Source organism: Ambystoma mexicanum, chromosome 1q, assembly GCF_040938575.1.
Source record: "Ambystoma mexicanum isolate Mex_15411 chromosome 1q, UKY_AmexF1_1, whole genome shotgun sequence".
NCBI lineage: Eukaryota > Metazoa > Chordata > Amphibia > Caudata > Ambystomatidae > Ambystoma > Ambystoma mexicanum.
In genome coordinates this window covers 1363719711-1363739544 of record NC_090922.1, presented here as the reverse complement: position 1 = coordinate 1363739544, position 19834 = coordinate 1363719711, and the positions used below count along the sequence as shown (strand labels likewise).

Genomic DNA, 19834 nt, shown 5'->3' with positions numbered 1-19834 from the left:
AGAGGATGAGGCCCTCGGAACAGTTCCTAAAGATGGAATAGGGGTGGATCTTAGTGATTCAATAATTCAAGAAAGCCTGGACATGAGTCTAGAAAGCCTATAAGATCATTAGCGGCACAATTTAGCCCTGGCGTGGCTAGTATTGTAAATAGCCAGCAAACAGTAGATCAAGCTGACAAATGGGACGTGCTGGAATTGGGACATATCGAAGACGCTCTGCAGGATTCGATCAAGCAGAATAAAAATACTGACCTTAGAAGGACTTCAATGATAATGCAAGATCCGATAGACATTTTCCAACCATATAGGGAAGAAAGGATTAGTCCCACATTGGGGAAATACACCATAGCAGCTAGCCCAACAAAGGAGAAGGGGAATCGAACTGTAAAGCCCCTAAAGGAAGTAAATAAAGGAATTCTTACAGATAACTATGACACAGGATCCATTAGTTCTCGCTTGGGAGGGCGGAGGCCGTTAGAAAGATTGAATAACAACAATGCAGCAGACACTGCACCGGCAAGCTTGAGTAATCTTAGCCTGGCAGATAAAATCATGCAAGACATTACTACAATAACGGATAAAATTGGAAGAGAAAAAAGAAGGAGTTTCTGCCTGATCAACGAAAAAATGGCTGCCTTGGATAAAGAACAGTTTGAGAATACCGTCATATCTCCTTTTGGCCTTCGAGAAAATAGGACAGCCCTGAAAGGAACTCACTTGCCACTTTGGGACGACAGAAATAAAACCTTGCCAGTGGCGAGGGTGAACGAAGATATGGAAAAGGTTGAAGTAAGAAAGGATCACACGGGAAGTAATCTAGCCAGCCGCTTAAACTGGGAAGAGGAAAACAGGCCTACAGGAGACACATGGGATAAACAAATCCTAGGGATAATAACTGAGGCCTGCAAAACTGAAAGAGAAAAAGATTTGAACCATATTGAAAAAGTGGTTATGTCATCACTAACTATAACACTAGCCCCTTTTCTTAAGCTCTATGAGGAACTTAAAGACTCTATTCAAGAGGTAACCATCAGCAACACTCAAATAAAAGAGAATCATGTTAATATGACCTCGGCCCGGCAGAGCTTAAATGAAAGAACAAACAAAGAAGCTGAATTAACTCAAATTTGGCAATCTCGCCTCAGTGATCTAGCTAGACGTGATGCGATTGATAAATCTGTATTAATGGAAGCCGTCCTGGAAGACTGTAAATGGATGAGAAGTACCCATAAACATAATAACCAAAGGCATAAGGAGGACTGTCCTGACACAAAGCTTAAAGAAGGCAAGGGACCAATGAAATTGAAAAAGGATGCAACTAACCTCCCGAATCAAAAGGTACAACAACAGGAAGAGGTGATCCTGATCCCGTCTGGGATAAAGGAGACTAACAAGCTGAACTCTACAAATCTAGAACGATCTTCTTTTGCAATATTTGCTGGGGTGACACCGAAGGATCCGAATCACCGAAATGGTAAGGAGATTATGAGTGCATCGAATGAAAAAGGGAAAAAACCCAAAAATGAATCCCTTAAACGTAAAGTAAATGGTTCAAGAGCCTTTTTGAGAAATCTAAGAACTCCACCAAGAAGAGAAAACACAAATTGTGCCAAGAAATATAGAAGAGAGATGAGTATGAGTAGTCATATAGGGTCCGAGGGACTAAAAGATCAAGCAAAGGAGTTAAGGGAAGAAAGCAGGGAGGATCCAGAGCAGCAAGCGAATTTGAGTGACCTCATTGAGCTGATGGAATCTGATAGTGAGAAGGAAGACTGGGATAGCTTAAGTACCTCGGATTGGCAAACTTTAGACAATTGGGATACAGTAGACCTAACCAAAAAATCTAAGGAAGACCTGAAGTCAAAGCCCCACAAGAAAAATGCCCAAGAAAACATCAGGGAAAAAGAACGACGACCAGGTACAAATGAAATTGAATTGGACTCTGACCAGGAATCTATTAGATTTAAGACATTGGAACAAAAAAGAAAAGAAATGGTGAAGGGAGGGAGGATTGAAAAAAAAATCCAGAACAACACTTGTCTTAAAGAATCAACTGATAAGGAAAAAAAAAAGGACTATGAAGTCAAGAAAAGGAAAGAACTACCGCTAGGATCACCCCTGAAGAAAACCATTTTATGCAAAGGATATTATCTAAAATTAGAAACAGCAGAAAATGGACCAAGAAGGGTGATCTTAAATAGAAGGTACGTGGTGGAGCTCTGTAAGCAAGCCCTGTCACCAAGGACGATATCAACGGAAGACATAAAAATAGTGGAATTCCCAAATGAACATAGGCTGGACCAAGTTATCTTGCACTTGTCATCTAAAAATATAAAGCAGAAACTATTGGATGCTTCAGACACTTTAAGAAAAAGAGGGTTCCGACTGGAGGATTTAGACGAGGAACCTAGACAATTAAAAGAAAAAGCCCATACAGAACAAAGAAAAAAGACAAAAAAGGAAATCGCAGTAAGACCAAGATCAATAACTCCGGGGGTGAAATTGAAGAAAAATAATGAAAAAAGTAAAAATGAGAAAGAGTCTCAGGAGGAAGAGTCTTTATCAACTAAAAAGAATAAAGAGATATTGAAAACCCTGAGATTCACAGTGGATAACTCGGAAAACTTAAAGATGGATAAGAACAAACCCACTAAAGCAAACAACCAGGGAAAGGAATGGGCCTGGATGGCAAATGCCTTGATTTCCAAGAAGAAACAATAGAGTACGGAGAATGAGCAGACCCAGATCCTATGTGCATCGTGGAACACAAGAGGTTTCAAACATCTGCTCTCTAGTAAATGCGATTTCCTGACCCAATATGATTTTATCTCAATACAAGAATCATGGCTACGTAAATCCCCTATATGCGAGGGCTATGAGGTATACACAAACCCGGCTAGGAAGGGACCAAAGGGAAGACCGTTTGGAGGCCTCATGATACTCAAGAAATTGGAATGTCCACTAAAAGTAATAGAACATCTGACACCAAACCCCTATGTGCAAATCCTGAAAGTCACATCTGAAGTGGATTCCCCGAAAATCCCAAAACAAATGGTCCTGATCAATATCTACTGGAGCGAGAATATGCAGGGCCAGACGAACTTCTTAACGTCAATCACGGAGGTAATTGATCAATCCATGATGGAGGGAAATGGCCAGCTGATAATATTAAATGGCGATTTAAATATCAAAATCCTAGACAAAAATGGTAAGATCAAAGCTACTGATCAGTTGCTAGGAAAGGAAAAAATATGGATGCAAGAAATGAGAATCCGTGAGATGAAGATGTTAAATGGCCAGACTAAGGGAGATCTTCAAGGGGCCAATACTTGGTACAGTGGGAAATCAGGTGCTTGCTTAGACTATTGCTTTGTGGGAGGAAATACACTGGAGCGGATACTCTCCTTCACAATAACAAAACAAACTAGCAGTGATCACTGTCTGTTAGCAACCGAAATCGTTTGGGAAATAAAATCTAACAGAGGAATTGAAAGAACAATGGAAACTGAGGTTACAGGAGGAAGAAATCGTCTGAGAATTAAAAATCGGGCAATCCCGAATCTAGTACTAGGATACAAAAAAGCGATAAACAACAATGAAGAGCTAGTTGACTACAAATGGCTGTTGGAAGCCCATGAGATTAAGTATGATCCAACTAAAAAAAAGAACATTAAAATAAAACATACGTATGATGAACAACTTGTGTTAAGAAGGAAACAATACAGGTCAGAATTGAGAAGCATAAAAAAGATAAACAGCTCAGAAAGACACGAGCTCCTGAGAAAATGTCAACAAACATATAAAAACTGGCTGAGACAAACTCGGTATCTAAGACTGCAGAGAGACGCGGAAAAAATGATAGCAGCCATATCGACAAACAACGCTAGAAGTACCTGGGACTTACTTAACGACAGAGAGCACAATCAATCTGCCGTAGGTATTAATCAAGTCTCGGAAGATAAATGGTTCGAACACTACACTACTCTTTATGAAGCGGAAAGTGGGGGAAAAGCTATTAAAGAGATCTCGGACTCAACTCCGTGGGCCTTGAATTTTGATAAGGATGATATCCGAACCCTGATAAAAAAACTTAGCACCTCAAGAGCAGCCGGTCCAGACGGCATTTCCAACAAATTACTAAAAGAAAACTGTGAGGCCTGGACGGAGCTAATATACACATTATTTCAACAAATCATGAAAACCAAACAAATACCAGCTACATGGACGGAGGCTTATATAGTACCGATATATAAGAAGGGTGATCGCGAAAACCCTAGGAATTACAGGCCCATAGCACTCCTAGACTCTATTGGCAAGCTATTTGCGTCACTACTCCTGAGAGATCTAAAAAAATGGGCCACCGAGGCAAAAATTCTTGACGAAAGACAAACAGCCTTTGTAAGTGGAGTTGGCACCGCCTTGAATCTATTTTTGATCAACTTGTTGAAGGCAAAGACATTAGCCGGGAAAAAAAAGCTCTATCTTGCATTTATTGACCTCGAACAAGCCTTCGATGGAATCAATAGAGAGCTCTTGTGGTTAAAAATGAGAAACTGGGGATGCCCTAAGGATCTACTTGAAGCTATTAAAACATTGTACACCGATACCTCAATTCAAGTCCAAATTACAAGCAATGGGGGACTTTCGAGGAGGATTAAAACCTATAGAGGAATCAAGCAGGGCTGTGCAGTAGCCCCATTCCTTTTTGTCCTATACATGGCAGATATGAACATAGCTCAGGAGAAGATTCGTGCATTTCCACCGACAATAAATGGAAAAGAAATACCTTGGATGCTGTACGCTGATGATGCGGTATTCATCGACCAAACACCAATAGGTCTACAACGATGGATCGAATCCTTTAACAACTACTTAAAAGAAAATAGTATGAAGATGAATATCAAAAAATCCATGATCTTAACAATGAAATCAAGCCGGGGCAGGAGACAGTCCGGTAAAACAATACGATGGTCATTAGAGAACCAGAATTTAGAAGAAGTGGAAACGACACTCTACCTGGGGATAAGGATAAACAAAAACAGCAACGAACAGGCGCACTACTGTCTGATCCGGGAAAAACTAGTGGCTCTAACAAATCAAGGGATTTGCCTACATCGCAGATATGGGAAGTTTTCTTTAATTCCAATTGTAACCTTCTACAAGCAAAAAGTGTTGGCGGTCATCACTTATGGCACAGAAGCACTCGTAGCCCTTAGATGGGAGGTTTGGAATCTCTGTGAAGCATATTTTTGGCGAAAAGTTTTGCGCCTACCAACCTCATTACCAGTGGAGCTCATTAGAACTGAGCTCAGACTCCAATCAATAAACTCTGTTGTACTCTGGAAAACCTTATCATTGTACAGAAAGTGCATTTTGGATATACCACCAAAACCATTTGAAATTCTAGCCAAAACGAACATCCGGAATGAAGACAAAATGCTTAATGATTGGAAAAGCAGCTGCAAGGCACAGTTGGAACAACTAAATCTTGAGGAGGATACCCTAAAGAATAACCCGGACAAAGCAAAAAGAGTTATTCGGGAAAAGGATTGGGAGGAAACCCAGGAACAAAGACTGAGAAGAAATCTATGCTATAACATCATCTGGGAAAAAAAAGGCTTGAATATCCTACCGCCATATCTGTTGAAATTTCCAACTGAACGCTACCGGGATTTGCTGCTGCGTTGCAGACTTAATATTTGGAATAGCAGAGAAGTGAAATGGAAAAGAAGACAAATTGACAGAACAGCTGCATATTGTCGGTTTTGCAAACGGAAGGACCAACTGGAAACGATTAGACATGTTATGTTAATCTGCCCAGCTTTAAAATGCAAAAGAGAGATCTATATGGGAAGTTACACAATAAATATCACTGTGGAGACGGAAGAAAGTTATTGGGAAAGAATCCTCACTGCGGAAAAAATTGGCAAAACTCTAGATGCATTGAAATTTGTTGAGATGTTAAACTTGAATCAAGAGGAATAAGAATCTGATCTGTAAGAGAACGCTACGAGTAGTCCAAGATCCTTAAGTGCTGAATTACTTTGATTGCCCAAATTTTGAATAAATGAGGCTGTGGATCATAAGAAAAGGGGGAGATTAAGTCAATGACGGGACAATTATTGCCTGATGACAATTGGATCTAGGGAAGTTTTAACAAAGTTTTAACAAAGGAACATTGTTTTTTACTAAAGGAATAAGGATGTAATGTTAAAGGTTTAACTATACTTAACCAATAAAACATAAAAAAAAAAAAAAAAGAGACTATTGATTTCCAGCAAGGCCTCAATCCTCAATTTCATTCTCTCCACTCAGTAAAGCGCTGTGTGGTGTGAGAAGGCCATTTTGAACCAGTATCCAGAAATTATCTGGCTTGCCACCGCTAGGCTTGCCTGAGGAACTCGCCATCCAGCTGATACAAATACCCACAGACTAGGAGAGCAGATCCTGTGCCAATCCAGCGACTGCCCTAGAGGATCCAGTCCCATGCCTGAGGTTCTGTTTTTCCTAGACCAGACCCAATCCTGACCAGAGCTGATGGTCCCATTTAAAAACGTATCCAGTGAGTATAAATAGGAGGAATTGTGTCACATAGCATATGTTCTTTGCATAGTCTTATCCCTATTTCCAACCCATCCTATCTTTCATTTATAACAAGTATTGTTAGGACAATCTTTGCCTTGTCTCAACCCTATCCAACCCATCCTACCTTTCCTTCAGAACCAGTATTGTTAGAACTATCTTTGCGCTGACGCTTTTCTCATCTGGAGAAGTCGAGGTTCCTTATCAGGTGGGTCACCCTGATCCAGTGGCTGTAACATTCCTGTGTGGTATTCGCTTCTTCATAGTCATCCCCTAGTGTAAGCAAACCCATTTGTCATTTTTAAAAGTGCATTTCTGTTTTCAATTTTCGCACCTATTTTCCAAAAACGACCTTTACTAAAAACTCCATAACTCCCTCAGTTTTTGTGATAGAAACAAAATGTCAACTCCTACATGTAGCCGCCAACATCCATAGCTATCCATAGCACCCAAACTCAGGGCAATTCTCCCGTTATTGTGAATATTGCGTACAGAAAAGTTTGCGCCGAATTTTCATTTTGAGAAATCTTTACATGTGTAAAATAGCTCTAAACTGCTTCTGACTTGGACCTAAAGATTTCCATTGTTTTCTGGTGACCAAATCATTGCTTGTGCTTGTGTGCAACTATCCAAAGCGGTTCCCATAGGAATTTATAACCATTTCAGTAATTTTAACCAGATTTGTTGTTTGCCCAGTCCATTCTAAGGACAATCTTAAAAGCCATTCTGACAGCAGGACAGTCAATTCTGTTTTCTCTTGTGTTTGAAAGGGGGAAAGTGGGACTGATATTCTGTTTGATTTGTACCCTTCCTGAATACCTGCTCTCTCCTCCTATCTCTTTACATTGCCTATTGGGGGGTTGAAGGGTGTTGCAGGGGGAACTGCTAACCACAGTGCTATCTGATCTGAACCAACAGAAAGGTATTATTTTCTTTGCTGCATTTGTTTTGCTTATTACTTATTCCTAGTGTACTAAAGATATTATTCTGTGTTCTGTCACCACATTGGTGATTGCTGTACATCTATTAAAACATATTGTGATAACATTTTAAATACATAAATACATATTTACTTTTGCAAACCAGCCTGATTCCTGTTTCAGTGTGACTAGGGGGTTCCAGGAGAAGGGCGTGTTATGAGTGGTATATCGTTCAGAATATTGAACTTTTAGACAAAAATAAATAAGGGTTTCAGTTGTGCACTACATGCTGAGCTTTGACTTGGGTGTGTGCCGGATTGAAATCACTTACAGTAACTTTAAATATTCTCCAATGGCCTCAGTTCTCATACCTTTGGAAATTCTTTACTGGACACAAGATTGTAGTGCACTCACATTGCATGTGTAAAGTGGGTGCTGCTGAAGCTACACCCCCTCCTGCCCATGAAGTCACATGCACACTGGGTGACTCCCATGGGCAAATTTCTCTCCTCTGCCTGCAACATCAGCAGTGCATCCGCTAGGAACCAGAAACCAAATCCAGGTGTACGTGCTATGACTCCATTTCTATGCTCTGGATTTCCTCTGATGTTATCCCAATCTGAATGGTGGCCTTTAAAAATGACTTGGGGAATATCCCTTGCTTTTTTTCCTCCTTATCCTGTTGGTATATTTTGATTTTCCTTGCTGTATTCCTGGCTCATTGCAGTGCCTGTATGGTCTGCGTATAGCTAAACCATGAAGCAGGATATCATGATGGCTTCATTGTACTCTATAATAAACTGACAACTCCACCCTTACGATTTGATTGAAAATTGTATCTAGTGGTGTATACGTCTAAGATCACAACACTCCCCGTTCCTGGGGTAATAGTCACATGGCCAGCTTTCCCCTCCCCTTGCACACTGCCCATCGGTAGTAGCATCATCAAATGAGAATTTTTGTGGAAATAATGTATGGGACTCCATGGGAATGGGGATTTACGGAATTCCGCGTCTGGAATTACCAGGTCACTGGGGTTGTAATGCCCCAGTGATTCCGGCAATCACGGAGGCAGTCATTCATTCCAAGTCCGGTTTTTCCAGCTCGGTTACCGCTGGACTTGGAATGAGGCTCTATTTTTCCTCCAGGTGTTGTGATGTAATTACTGATGACATTGTAACATGGGCAGTTTTTAATAAGTTGGGAAAAGAATGGCAATCTGCAGCAAAGCAGAATCAAAAAAGCATAGCGCTCATTCAAGTTGAGAGTTATGCAAGGATCTCAAGCATCAGAAGAATCCTATATTGACTTCACAGGAAGAAAAAGTCACTAAATTGTGACCGAGGAAAATACATTCTAATCCTTACTCCCTCCGCTTAACCAAACTGTGCCAATCTGAACAAATGATTCTATCTTTCATGGCCACAGTTCAATTAGCTTCCAAAATTGGCAGACCTTAGAAGCAGACTCTAACAAGTATTTAATACAGATGCAAAAAATAATATTGAGATGCCTAGATTTCAAGTGGCATATACAGATAAGTCAGAATCTGCCTGATCGTTGCAGTAATGTGCTAGTCCTCTGTGAATGTCTATTTCCTGAACTTCTCACTGCACAGGCTGCAGACATAGAAAGCAGATGTTTCACTTTGATAGAGATGTGGTGAGGTAAGAGAGGTCAAGGGTTAGGCTCAATGTTGAATGTCATAATGGCATGGCAGCCGAGGAGTGACGGTCTGCATCAGGATGTTATAGTTCTAGTTATCGCTTCTGGTGTTGCCTCATGCTAGTAATTCTGATAATGGCAAGAGAGAACTAAGAACCGTACTCTCTCTGCAGGATTACACTGGATACCAAGTGAGATCCATGCACTGTTTAAGTCTGTGTGCATGGCACACGGAGCCCCACATGCCACTGGACTCCGGGTCTTCAGTGGAAATGTAAAATACATGGGCCCCATTGCCCAGATCCACGGTCTATCCCTTCCATGTAATTCCAAAAACCATCCGGAAGAGTTCAAAAGATCAAACCTTTTCAGTATGTGCCACCGCTGCGTGAAACACTTGTGGATGGGTGCGATATAAATAAAATATCATATATCATATCATATCATACCTCACTGCCCGCTCGACCTAGTTGCGGCCAGAGTCATTTTCATTTTAGAAGAGAATGAAAAACATGAACAATTGTTTAACCAGTGCTGGGAGAAGCTTTGGTGGCGATAGTGCACTATACAATACACCGTATAATCAGTGGTCAAATTGGGCGGGAGCGATGGGTGTGGTGCTCCTCTACTTTTTATTCTTACGATTTACTGTCCCTCTAGTTTTATTTTAATAAGAAAATGTTGCGGAATGGTTTTGTTTTAAAATCAAAGTGTAGGATGAAGTTGAAACTTGCACTTTCAGTGTACTGCAGAGAACGTTTCCTTAATCATCAAGCACATGTGTTCGAGGGTTTGTATTGTAAGTGGGAGGGTGCATTGCTATGGGGATTGTGTGAGCGGGGTAGGCCAGTAGGGAACCTAGTTCCACTACTTCTTTTCCTACATTTCGACCACTGCGTAAAATCAGGAAAAAAACAATAGTATGACAAAATCATCTATCATTGTATAGTGCACGCCAAAAACTGAATTTTATACTAGCCAAAACTGAACTTATCAACCTCAGAGGGAAGAAGGGCTGAGTCGTTCCTGCCAGGATTCGAACTGGGGACGGAAAGTTTTATTCTGAAGTCAGAGGCAAGCACTGTACTGGCTTGCAACGCTACTGGTTTACAAGACCTGCCTTACGTTATGAGCAATTTGAAACCGACACACTTTCTACATGCAAATGGACTTGTTTCACCCAAAAAAGGAAATCCCTATCCTGAAAGGGTTGTGAAACCATAGGGCAGGGGTCTGCAGCCTTTGGCTCGCCTTCTTCATATTAAAATAGGGATGAACTCTAAAACTACAGTGACTCTTGTTCTTATCTATCGGCCACCCTCTTGCTTAGGCAAATTTGGTACCGAACTAGCAAGTTATCTCCTGCCGCTACTGAAACAAAACTCCCGATTTATAGTGCTTGGTGACTTCAATTATTGGCTGTGCAACCCTGAGGACCAGACTGCACTGGAGCTAGCACAATCATTTTCAGACCTAGGCTTTACTCAAATAGTTGAAGACCCCACTCACAATCTGGGACATACTCTGGATTGGGTAGCAGTCATTAATATTCTGCATCATGACGTCATGGTATCTCCATGCCCATGGTCGGATCACAATGCTGTGCATTTCTCAATCAGGGTACCATTCTCTACAAAAATCCAGCTTACTCACTCGGAAGCGATTTCATATCGCAACGCTAAATCCCTTACCTTGGATAAAATAGAAGCATTTACAACTCAGACTTTACACATCCTAGAGACAGACAACACTGACATGCTCTCTAAAAAAATTAGCTCTAATCTCAAATTGGTAGTGGATTCTCTTGCACCCATGAAAGCCAAAAAAATATCATCAGAAAGGAAACCGTCTAATCCCTGGTTTTCCTCTGAATTACAAGCCCTAAAAGCTCATTCTCTTAAGTTATTCTACCTCTGGAAATCCAACCAATCTCCTGTAGCGCTATCTAATTATAAAGCAGCCGCCCATAATTATAAAATAGCTATCACTGAAGCCAAGAAATCTTACCTAGATTCCAGAATTCTACAAGCCACCTCAAACTCTAAGGAATTATTCAAAATCCTGAAAGAACAAGAGACTGTCCCAGAACCTGCGGTAGCAACGATCATAAAAAATGACGATTGGTGCTTGGATATACAGCATGCCATGGCAAACAAACTGAACGGTATCGGAGATTCCATAGCCACCAAAAAAAGTACACTTGACATACAGGACACCCATTTAGTCAATAACACGTTCATCAGGGATCCATATATCCCTATCTTTGATTTTGTACCCATATTAGAAGAGTAGCCTGCCTCCATTATTAACAAACTCAAAGCTACTAATTGCACAGGTGATCCATGTGCCTCCACCATCATTAAAACATGCCCCCCCACTATGGTACAGGCCATATGCAAATTCGTCAATGCCTCTCTTCAAAACTGCACGGTCCCAGATGACTTGAAGCAAGCCTGGGTTACCCCATTATTATAAAAAAACAAATTTAGACCAAAATGTACCCACTAACTATAGGCCAATAACCAACACCCCTTTCTTACTAAAGATATTGGATTGGGTAGCGTATATTCAACTGGCTCATCATCTCAACTCCCACCCCATCCTCAATCCCTTCCAGTGAGGGTTCAGACAAAGCTTCAGCACTGAGACCCCGCTATTGGATCTTAAATCACAATTGCTTCAAAGAATGGATAATCAGAAGCTCTTCCTCCTTATTTCTTTGGACCAATCGACAGCGTTCGATCTTGTCGACCATGCCATATTGGCAGAAAGGCTTATGTCAGTAGCCAATTGCTTGCGGGCCGCTGCTAACTGGCTACTCTCCTTCCTATCTAATAGATTTAGTAGAGTATGCGCCCATAATGCTAAAGCCCCGGCAATCCAGATACACTTTGGCGTATCTCAGGGAGCTAGCCTATCACCTTGCATATACAATATTTTTATGACCCCTTTCTTTGCCCACCTCGCCCAGGTGGGTATTTTATTCTGGAACACGCAGATGGCACCCAATGTGTAATCCCTCTTACTGGGCAGCATGACCAGGATGAAAAAGAACTTAACCGTATCTTCACCATCATTGAACTCTGGATGATGCGGAACAATCTCGCTCTGAACCGTGAAAAGACGGAATTTAAGATCATGGGCTCTGATAGTATTTTGGCCAAACTAGACCCAACCAATAAACACTTCCAGCTTGGAGAGGTCCTGATCCCGACTCTTCCCAAGGTAAATATCTTGGGGGTTATTCTGGACCAATCGCTCACCATGAGTTCTTATGTGGCCAGCTTTGTGTCTTCCGCTACCTACTATATTAGCAGGTGCCAGCAAAAAGACCATTAGCCGCCTTCAGGTGGTTCAGAATGGAGCCATCAGAGCTATCACTGGTCTTGCCTATAGAGCACATGTTTCTGAGGCCCGGCGCGCCTTGCACTGGTTGCCAGTGGAGGCGCGTATTACCTTCAGACTCATGGTCATCACCTTTAAATGTCTTAAGGGAACCATGCCTACCTACCTACAAAGGTACATAGGAATAAAATCTAATCTCAGAAATGTACGCTCCAATAATCAGAACATGCTTCATCAACCCAAATTGAAGACCAAAAAAGCACAATGCGGTGGCTTTGCCATTGCAGCACCGGCCATTTGGAACACCCTACCTGGTCAGCTGAGAAACTCTGCATCACTTAGCAACTTCAAGAATGACCTAAAAACCTTCCTCTTCAAGTATTAGTTTACTACTCTTAGACCACCTCTCGGTTCCCGGTTCTCTCTGTCTCCTTTTTTTCTGTTTTCTGTACCTCTCCGCGCCCTCACACCTATGGGTTTATGGTTGCGCAAGATAAATGCAGTAACGTAAAGTAAGATGTTTTGGACTACAACTCCCATCAGCCCAGCATGATCAGTGGTGAGGGATCATGGGAATCACAGTCCAAAATGTCTGGATAGCAGCAGGGTACAGACGCTTGGGCGAAGTGGATCATATTAAGGATAAAAAAAAGTGCCATTTGTTCCAAATCTTGTTTACGCCACATTTGCGCAGGGGCAGAATGGCACATGCGCAACTGCCTTTCTTTTTTCTGTGAATCCGTTACTCCATATTCACGTGTGCAGTGGGTGTGTTCCTCACTTCGTTTGCTCAGCTATTGTCGCCCCCAGAAGCACTCAGCGTGCATGAGCAAAGAGGGAGTTACAGAAGCTGCACCCTCTCCTCCCATCAAGTAACATGCACATTGGCTATTATTGTGACTGGTGCAAATGGCCTTTTCCTGTGTTTTATTTATTTATTTACTTTAATCTGACGCAATTTGCTGCAGGCAACACTTGAGCATTTTTTATTTGCCCTTTTTTATTTGCCCAGCAATTCATTTGAGAGCACACAAAAAGCTTTCTAAATTGGGCCCTTTGTGAATGTACACCCCAGTTACATTGTTCTGTTCGTTCGGAAAGGCCAAACAATTCTGATCAAGAAACAACTTCTCACTTCTACATCTGAACCTGTCGTGAATCAAAATAAACAATTCATTTTCTACCTTATTACAAAGATAATGATCGTCTGACATTTCAAAATTGCCTAAAAACAATCCAGCAGAATTGTTTGCGTCGTCCTGCAGGAGTCGCATTTGACCAATGAAATATCAGCGCCTTGCTGCGTCCCTTTTCCCGCGTGCAGCCCTGGCGCAAGAGGCGAGTGTGCTTGAGAGCCGAGAGGCTATCATCGCGCGCGCACTTCAAGCAGGTCTTGCTTTGACACTGGAAAGTCAATTCCCTCAGCTTAGAGGCATTCAATTCTCAACAACATTTTGTTCTGGGTCTTTGTCGTGTTACTCTGGGCTGTGAAATTGTCAGAAATGATGGATGGCTATCAGTTCCTGCTAGCTTCCCCGTCTCCTCGGTGATTTACAGATGCCGCAGAGGCTGCTGTTGACTGTCAGGTTAGTCTTTCTCTTCATTGCCGCTCCTGTTTACTACTTTGGCAGTGCCCAGTGCGCCAGACAAATAGCTGTTAAAATATGAAAGGGCAGGCAGCAAATGCTTTCCTTGATTAATAAGAAGCGTTTCTATACTGGCAGCAGTGCTCTTTGTAATAATGTTTTCAGAATTTAAAGTGCAAATGCAATTAGTGTTGTCAGCGTTTATGGCACCAGTATTGTGATTTTTAATGTCACCAGTGTTCTCATACAGCATGTAATTAGTGATGTCATCAGTGATGTGAACTGTGATGTCATCATTGTGGTCATAGGCTGTGCAGCAGGGGAGTGCGAAGTTAAGGTGGCTTTGGCTGAATTTCCAGGGGTTATGTTGCATTATGTTCTCACCTTAACCTCCCTGCAACTAAAGGTTTTTCCTTACATTTCAAAGGGTTTGTTACAATGTATTGCAAACCTTAACTTCTCTGCAACAAAAGTTTTTTTTTTCTTGAATTACAAAGGTTGTGTTACAAAGTATTGCTCACCTCAAGCGTTTTGTTATTCCATAGATTTTGGAACGCTTCCAGACCACTAGCATGGTCTTTGGCCATGGTCAGTGGGCATGGCCTTTGGCCGTACCCACTGTTCATTTTAAAACACTATCAGACCACAAGCCATGGCCTTCAGATTGCAGGCTTTGACAACTCACAATGTTTATAGGCAATGCACAGTGAGATTACCTTATTTGCCATGGTGCACACACTTTGTTTAAGCAGCGTTCTGTCAAGGTGTTCCCCCCTTCTCACCTGAGTCCGATCTTTGCTGGATTTCTTGGTCGATGCCTTCTTGCGGACGGATTGGGTCTTGAATAACACTGCACGAGTCTCTTCCGACTCCAACATGTGTCCAAAATTCCGGGATGCAATGATCCAGGAATCCGGGAAATTAAGAAAGTGCACTACACAGCGCACGAGTCCAGGAAGTAAGAAAGAAAGGAGAGGGAATAGGAATGGAGTTAGTAGGGACAGAATCAGGGAAAGAATACCGCGAGCTACGGAGCACACGTCTGGTCGCTACTTCGCAATAGCATTGAGACGCGCGGAGCCGTGGGGGGCGTGCTCTATTAATAGAACACGCTATGTCCAACGTGTAGAGCGAGGAAGGTGTTTCACACTGGACGGCCATGTTGGGAGTATCAGGGAGTGTAAGCCCCATTGAGAGAAGGTCCAGGAAGTCCAAAAGGGGCGCGTTCTGTAGGTCATGACAGCATGCCTCCTCCGAAGACCCGTTCCTCCAGGTTTGCCCGGGTGTATGAGGTGAAATTTTCTGAGCAGTCGAGGGTTCTTGAGATTAGAAAGTGGTTCCCAGGTTCTTTCACTAGGAGGATATCCCTTCCTTTCAACCAGGTATTGAAGCTGACCCCGTTTATACCTGGAGTTGCATATTCGGGACACTTCATATTCCAGTTGGTTGTCGACCAGCAGAGGAGGGGGTCTACAGGATTTCCGGGAGGATTGGATGTAGGGTTTTAATAAGGATGTGTGAAAAACTGGGTGAATGTTCTTCCAGAGTCTGGTAGTTTGATCCGGTATGAGACTGGATTTATAATTTCCTTGATGGAAATGGACCATAGTACCGAGGGGCCAATTTGTTTGGCCGTAGATGTCGGGGTAGTAATTTCGAGGACAACCAGACTTGATCACCAATTGCATAAGAAGGCCCTGGTCTTCTTTTGGAATCTGCATACCTCTTAGTCTGTGTTCTGGCCTTCTCTATGTTTTATTCGGCCTCCTGGTGTACGTTGATGAGGGTTTAGATCCAGGAGTCGACAGTAGGTACCGGCGTGGGATGAGGAAGAACAGAGGGTAGAACCGATGGATGGAAACCTTGGCTACAATAAAAGGGACTGGTCTTAAGTGCTGAGTGATCAGAATTGTTGTAGGCGAATTCAGCCACGGGTATCAGGAGCGACCAGTCATCCTGAACCTTGGTGGCGAAACATCAAAGATATTGTTCCAGAGTCTGATTAGCACGTTCTGTGGTCCTGTTGGTTTGGGGATGACAACCTGATGAGAGGGCGCGTTGGATTCCCAAAATGCGACAGAGATGTTTCCAGAATTGTGAGATATATTGAGGTCCTCGATCAGATATGATCTTGGAAGGAAGTCCATGCAGACGGAATATGTGTTCCAGAAAGATTCCAGCAAGTTTGGATGAGGATGGTAGCTTACACAGGGGTGTAAAATGAGCCATATGAGTGAACAAGTCAATGGTAACCATGATGGTCATGTATCCTCGGGAAGGTGGTAATTTCACAATGAAGTCTGTAGCAATGAATTCCCATGGCCTTGTTGGCAGTGTAGGTTGCAGTAGAAAACCCGCTGGTCTCTTGTTATCATGTTTATTTTGACTACAGATAGCACAAGCTTGGATGTACTGCTGTACGTCGGTCTTCATTCCAGGCCACCAAAACTGTCTTTGTATGAGGCGGAGGGTGTTAGTTATGCCACGATGTCTGGAGTGAAGGGTATCATGACAGAGGTTTATTATTCTTTGTTGTAATTTCTGTGTGGGAATGACCAGTGCATTGTCCTTGAATAAATATCCTTCCTTGACTCTTAGATTCCATTGATTCTTCCTTGAAATATCCTTCCACAGATCAGAGGTTTGGGTTTGCACTTGAATTTCTTCCAGGAGATTGACTGCTTGAGCTACAAAGATCGTGTGGGGAAACATCTAAGGGTAGGCCCTATCTTCAGTAGTTACATAGTCAGGACGTCAAGATAAGGCGTCAGCAATCAGGTTTTGTGATCCAGGAACATGAGTGATGTAGAACTGGTACTGGGCAAAGAAGTAGGCCCAACGCGCCTGACGACTGTTCCTACACTACAATACTACAATGACTGTAGAATTTGAAGATTCCGATGGACGGTGCAGACCTGAACTGGATGTCTAGCACGCAGAAGTAGATGTCGCCATTCAGTGAAGGCTTGGCGGATGGCTAACAGTTCCTTTTCCAGGACAGAGTAGTGTGTCTCACTGGGAGTCAGGGTTAGTGAAAGGAAAGCAATGGGGTGTTCCAGTTTATCCTCAAATTCCTGCTTAAACACCGCTCCTATGGCGTAGTTAGAGGCATCCGTTTCCACTAGGAATGGTCGATTTATGTTGGGTTGGGCTAAGATTGGGGCTTGCGTGAACTCTGCCTTTAAACGTTGGAATGCCTGATCTTGCGGTGTAGACCAGATAAATGGGGTGTCTTTCTTCAAGAGAGCAAAGATCGGCTGAACGATCTTGGAAAAGGTGGATATGACCTTCCAGTAGAAATTGGCAAGCCCCAGGAAGGATTGAACTTGTTTCACGGACGAGGGAGCGGGCCATGCCAGGATGGCCTTTACCTTTGAAGGGTCCATACCAATTCCTTCTGGGCTAAGAATGAATTCTAGGTAGTGAACAGAAGTAACGTGAAACAAGCATTTTTCGGGTTTGGCTAAAAGTTTGTGTTCACAGAGTCGTTGTAATACTGCCTTTACATGTTCTTCATGCTTTAGAAGTTCCTTGGAAAAGATCAATATGTCGTCTAGATAGACAATGACGAAGAGGAATAACATGTCAGAGAACACCCTATCCAGGAAATGTTGAAAAACTGCGGGGGCATTAGCTAGTCCAAAGGGCATGACTAGATATTCCTAGTGACCAAAGGGTGTTCTAAAGACTGTTTTCCATTCGTCTCCTTCCTGGACACGGATCAAATGGTAGGCACCCCGGAGATCCAACTTCGTGAATATTACGGCGCCTCTCACAGCTTCCAGGATATCCGAGATCAAGGGCAATGGGTACCGGTCTTTTAGGGTGCATTGATTTAAGCCACGATAGTCGAGGCATGGTCTGAGTTCCTTGGTGTCCTTCTTGGGAACAAAGAACAACGAAGCACCCGCTGGAGATTTTGAAGGTCTTATGGTGCCATTTTCAAGGTTGGTATCCAGGTATTCTCAGAGGCCTTTTTCTCAGGTTCGGAAAGGATGAACATTCTGCCGAAGGGAATCACTGCTGAGGGGTCTGTATCTATGGCACAGTCTTCAGGCCTGTGAGGGGGTAAGGCCTGGACAATGGCAGTTGAAAATACATCAACATATCCCTGATAGGCCTCAGGGACTTGTATGATATTGGAAACCATGAGTGGTGTTTGCTGGTCGCCTCTTGGTGTTTCTTTAGGGGGTGTCAAGGAGGGATCCAGGAATAGACAGTGAAACATACAAAACTCTGAGCCTAGGAATAGTGATCCTGCTGTCCAATTGATGTACGGATTGTGCTTCTGTAACCAGGGCATACCCAATACCATGGGGTAATGAGCTGACTTAATGATTTCAAATCTAATCCGCTCTTGGTGATGGTTTATAGAAAGCTGGATCTCTTTAGTCTGCAGGCTTATGGGCCCTGAAGTGAGGGGTCTTCCGTCGATTGCTTCCACCGGCTGCATGGTGCTTCGTGTCTCGAATGGAATATGATGACTAACAACCCAATCTTGATCAATGAAAATTCCCATATCTCAGCAGTCTACCAAGGCCAAAATAGAATAGGTCTTATTCTTGGAGGGCGATAAGAAGGCCTGCAGTATCACCAAATTGTTTTGTCCAGGAGAGTTCAAGGATGGAATTGATGTGGAGCAAACATCTCTCTCCCGAAGCTGTGCTCCATCTAGGATCGGGAGCTGGTGTTTCCCGAACGCCGAGGAGGGGCTAGAGGACACACCCTAACCAAGTTTTTATCTGAGGCACAATACATGCACAACCCTGTATGAATCCTTCTCATCCTTTCTTGTGGGGATATAGGTCCACGGAAGGCTCCTATCTGCATGGGTTCTGGTTCAGTGACTGAGCCTGGGTTTGTGTCCGTTTTGGTCGTACTCTCAAAGGACACTTTCAGAGGATTTCCTCTGGATTTCTTCTTCTCTGCCTTCCTTTCCTGGATTTGAAAGTCTATTTGCATGGCAAGGTCCATTAGTGCCTGAGTTTGGACGAGCCACTCTGGCCAACTCATCTTTAATCTCCTCATTCAGTCCTCTCCTGAAAAGGGTAAAACTCGCCTCAGGGGACCAATCAGCTTCCTTGGCTAATTGCTTGAATCGGGTTACAAAGGTGAGCATATCCTGGGATCCCTGCTGAAAGTCTAACAGGCGTTCCTGGGCACTATAAACCTGCTCTGGGTGATCAAACATGGTTTTAAGGGCCTGTATGAACCCATCATAGTCATCTAGAAGAGCATTGCCGGAATTAACGAGGGGGGTAGCCCAGGTTAATGCATTTCCTGAAAGGTGAGAAATTATGAAACCCACTTTAGCCCTGGGAGTCGAAAAGTAATAGGGCTTAAAAGTAAAGTGGACCAAACATGAATCCAGGAATCCACGAAGGGTTTTTGCCGACCCATCGTATTTGTCAACTATGCCGCCCAGCAACACACTTTATTTTGTGGCAGAATCATGGGATAGAACCAATTGTTTGAGAGCGCGTGTTTTCCGCCTTGAGATTCTGTACCTCGGTTGATAGTTCTTGCATGCGACGCATCAGGTCCTGAACGGCCGCTTCCATATCCATATCGAGTTCCGTCAGGTGGCGTCTTAAACTGTCAAGGAGTTCCCCCCTTCTCACCTGAGTCCGATCTTTGCTGGATTTCTTGGTCGATGCCTTCTTGCAGACGGATCGGGTCTTGAATAAGGCTGCACAAGTCTCTTCCGACTCCAGCGTGCGTTCAAAGTTCCGGGAT

General features: G+C 43.0%; 1 protein-coding gene across 1 annotated transcript; it reads left to right on the top strand.

Moving 5' to 3' along the window:
- The first annotated feature begins 273 nt into the window (after positions 1-273).
- Positions 274-2721, top strand: LOC138562237 (DNA ligase 1-like). The gene has a single exon (XM_069642770.1). It carries the CDS (start codon positions 274-276, stop codon positions 2719-2721), a length of 2448 nt encoding a protein of 815 aa, XP_069498871.1.
- Positions 2722-19834: the final 17113 nt, after the last annotated feature.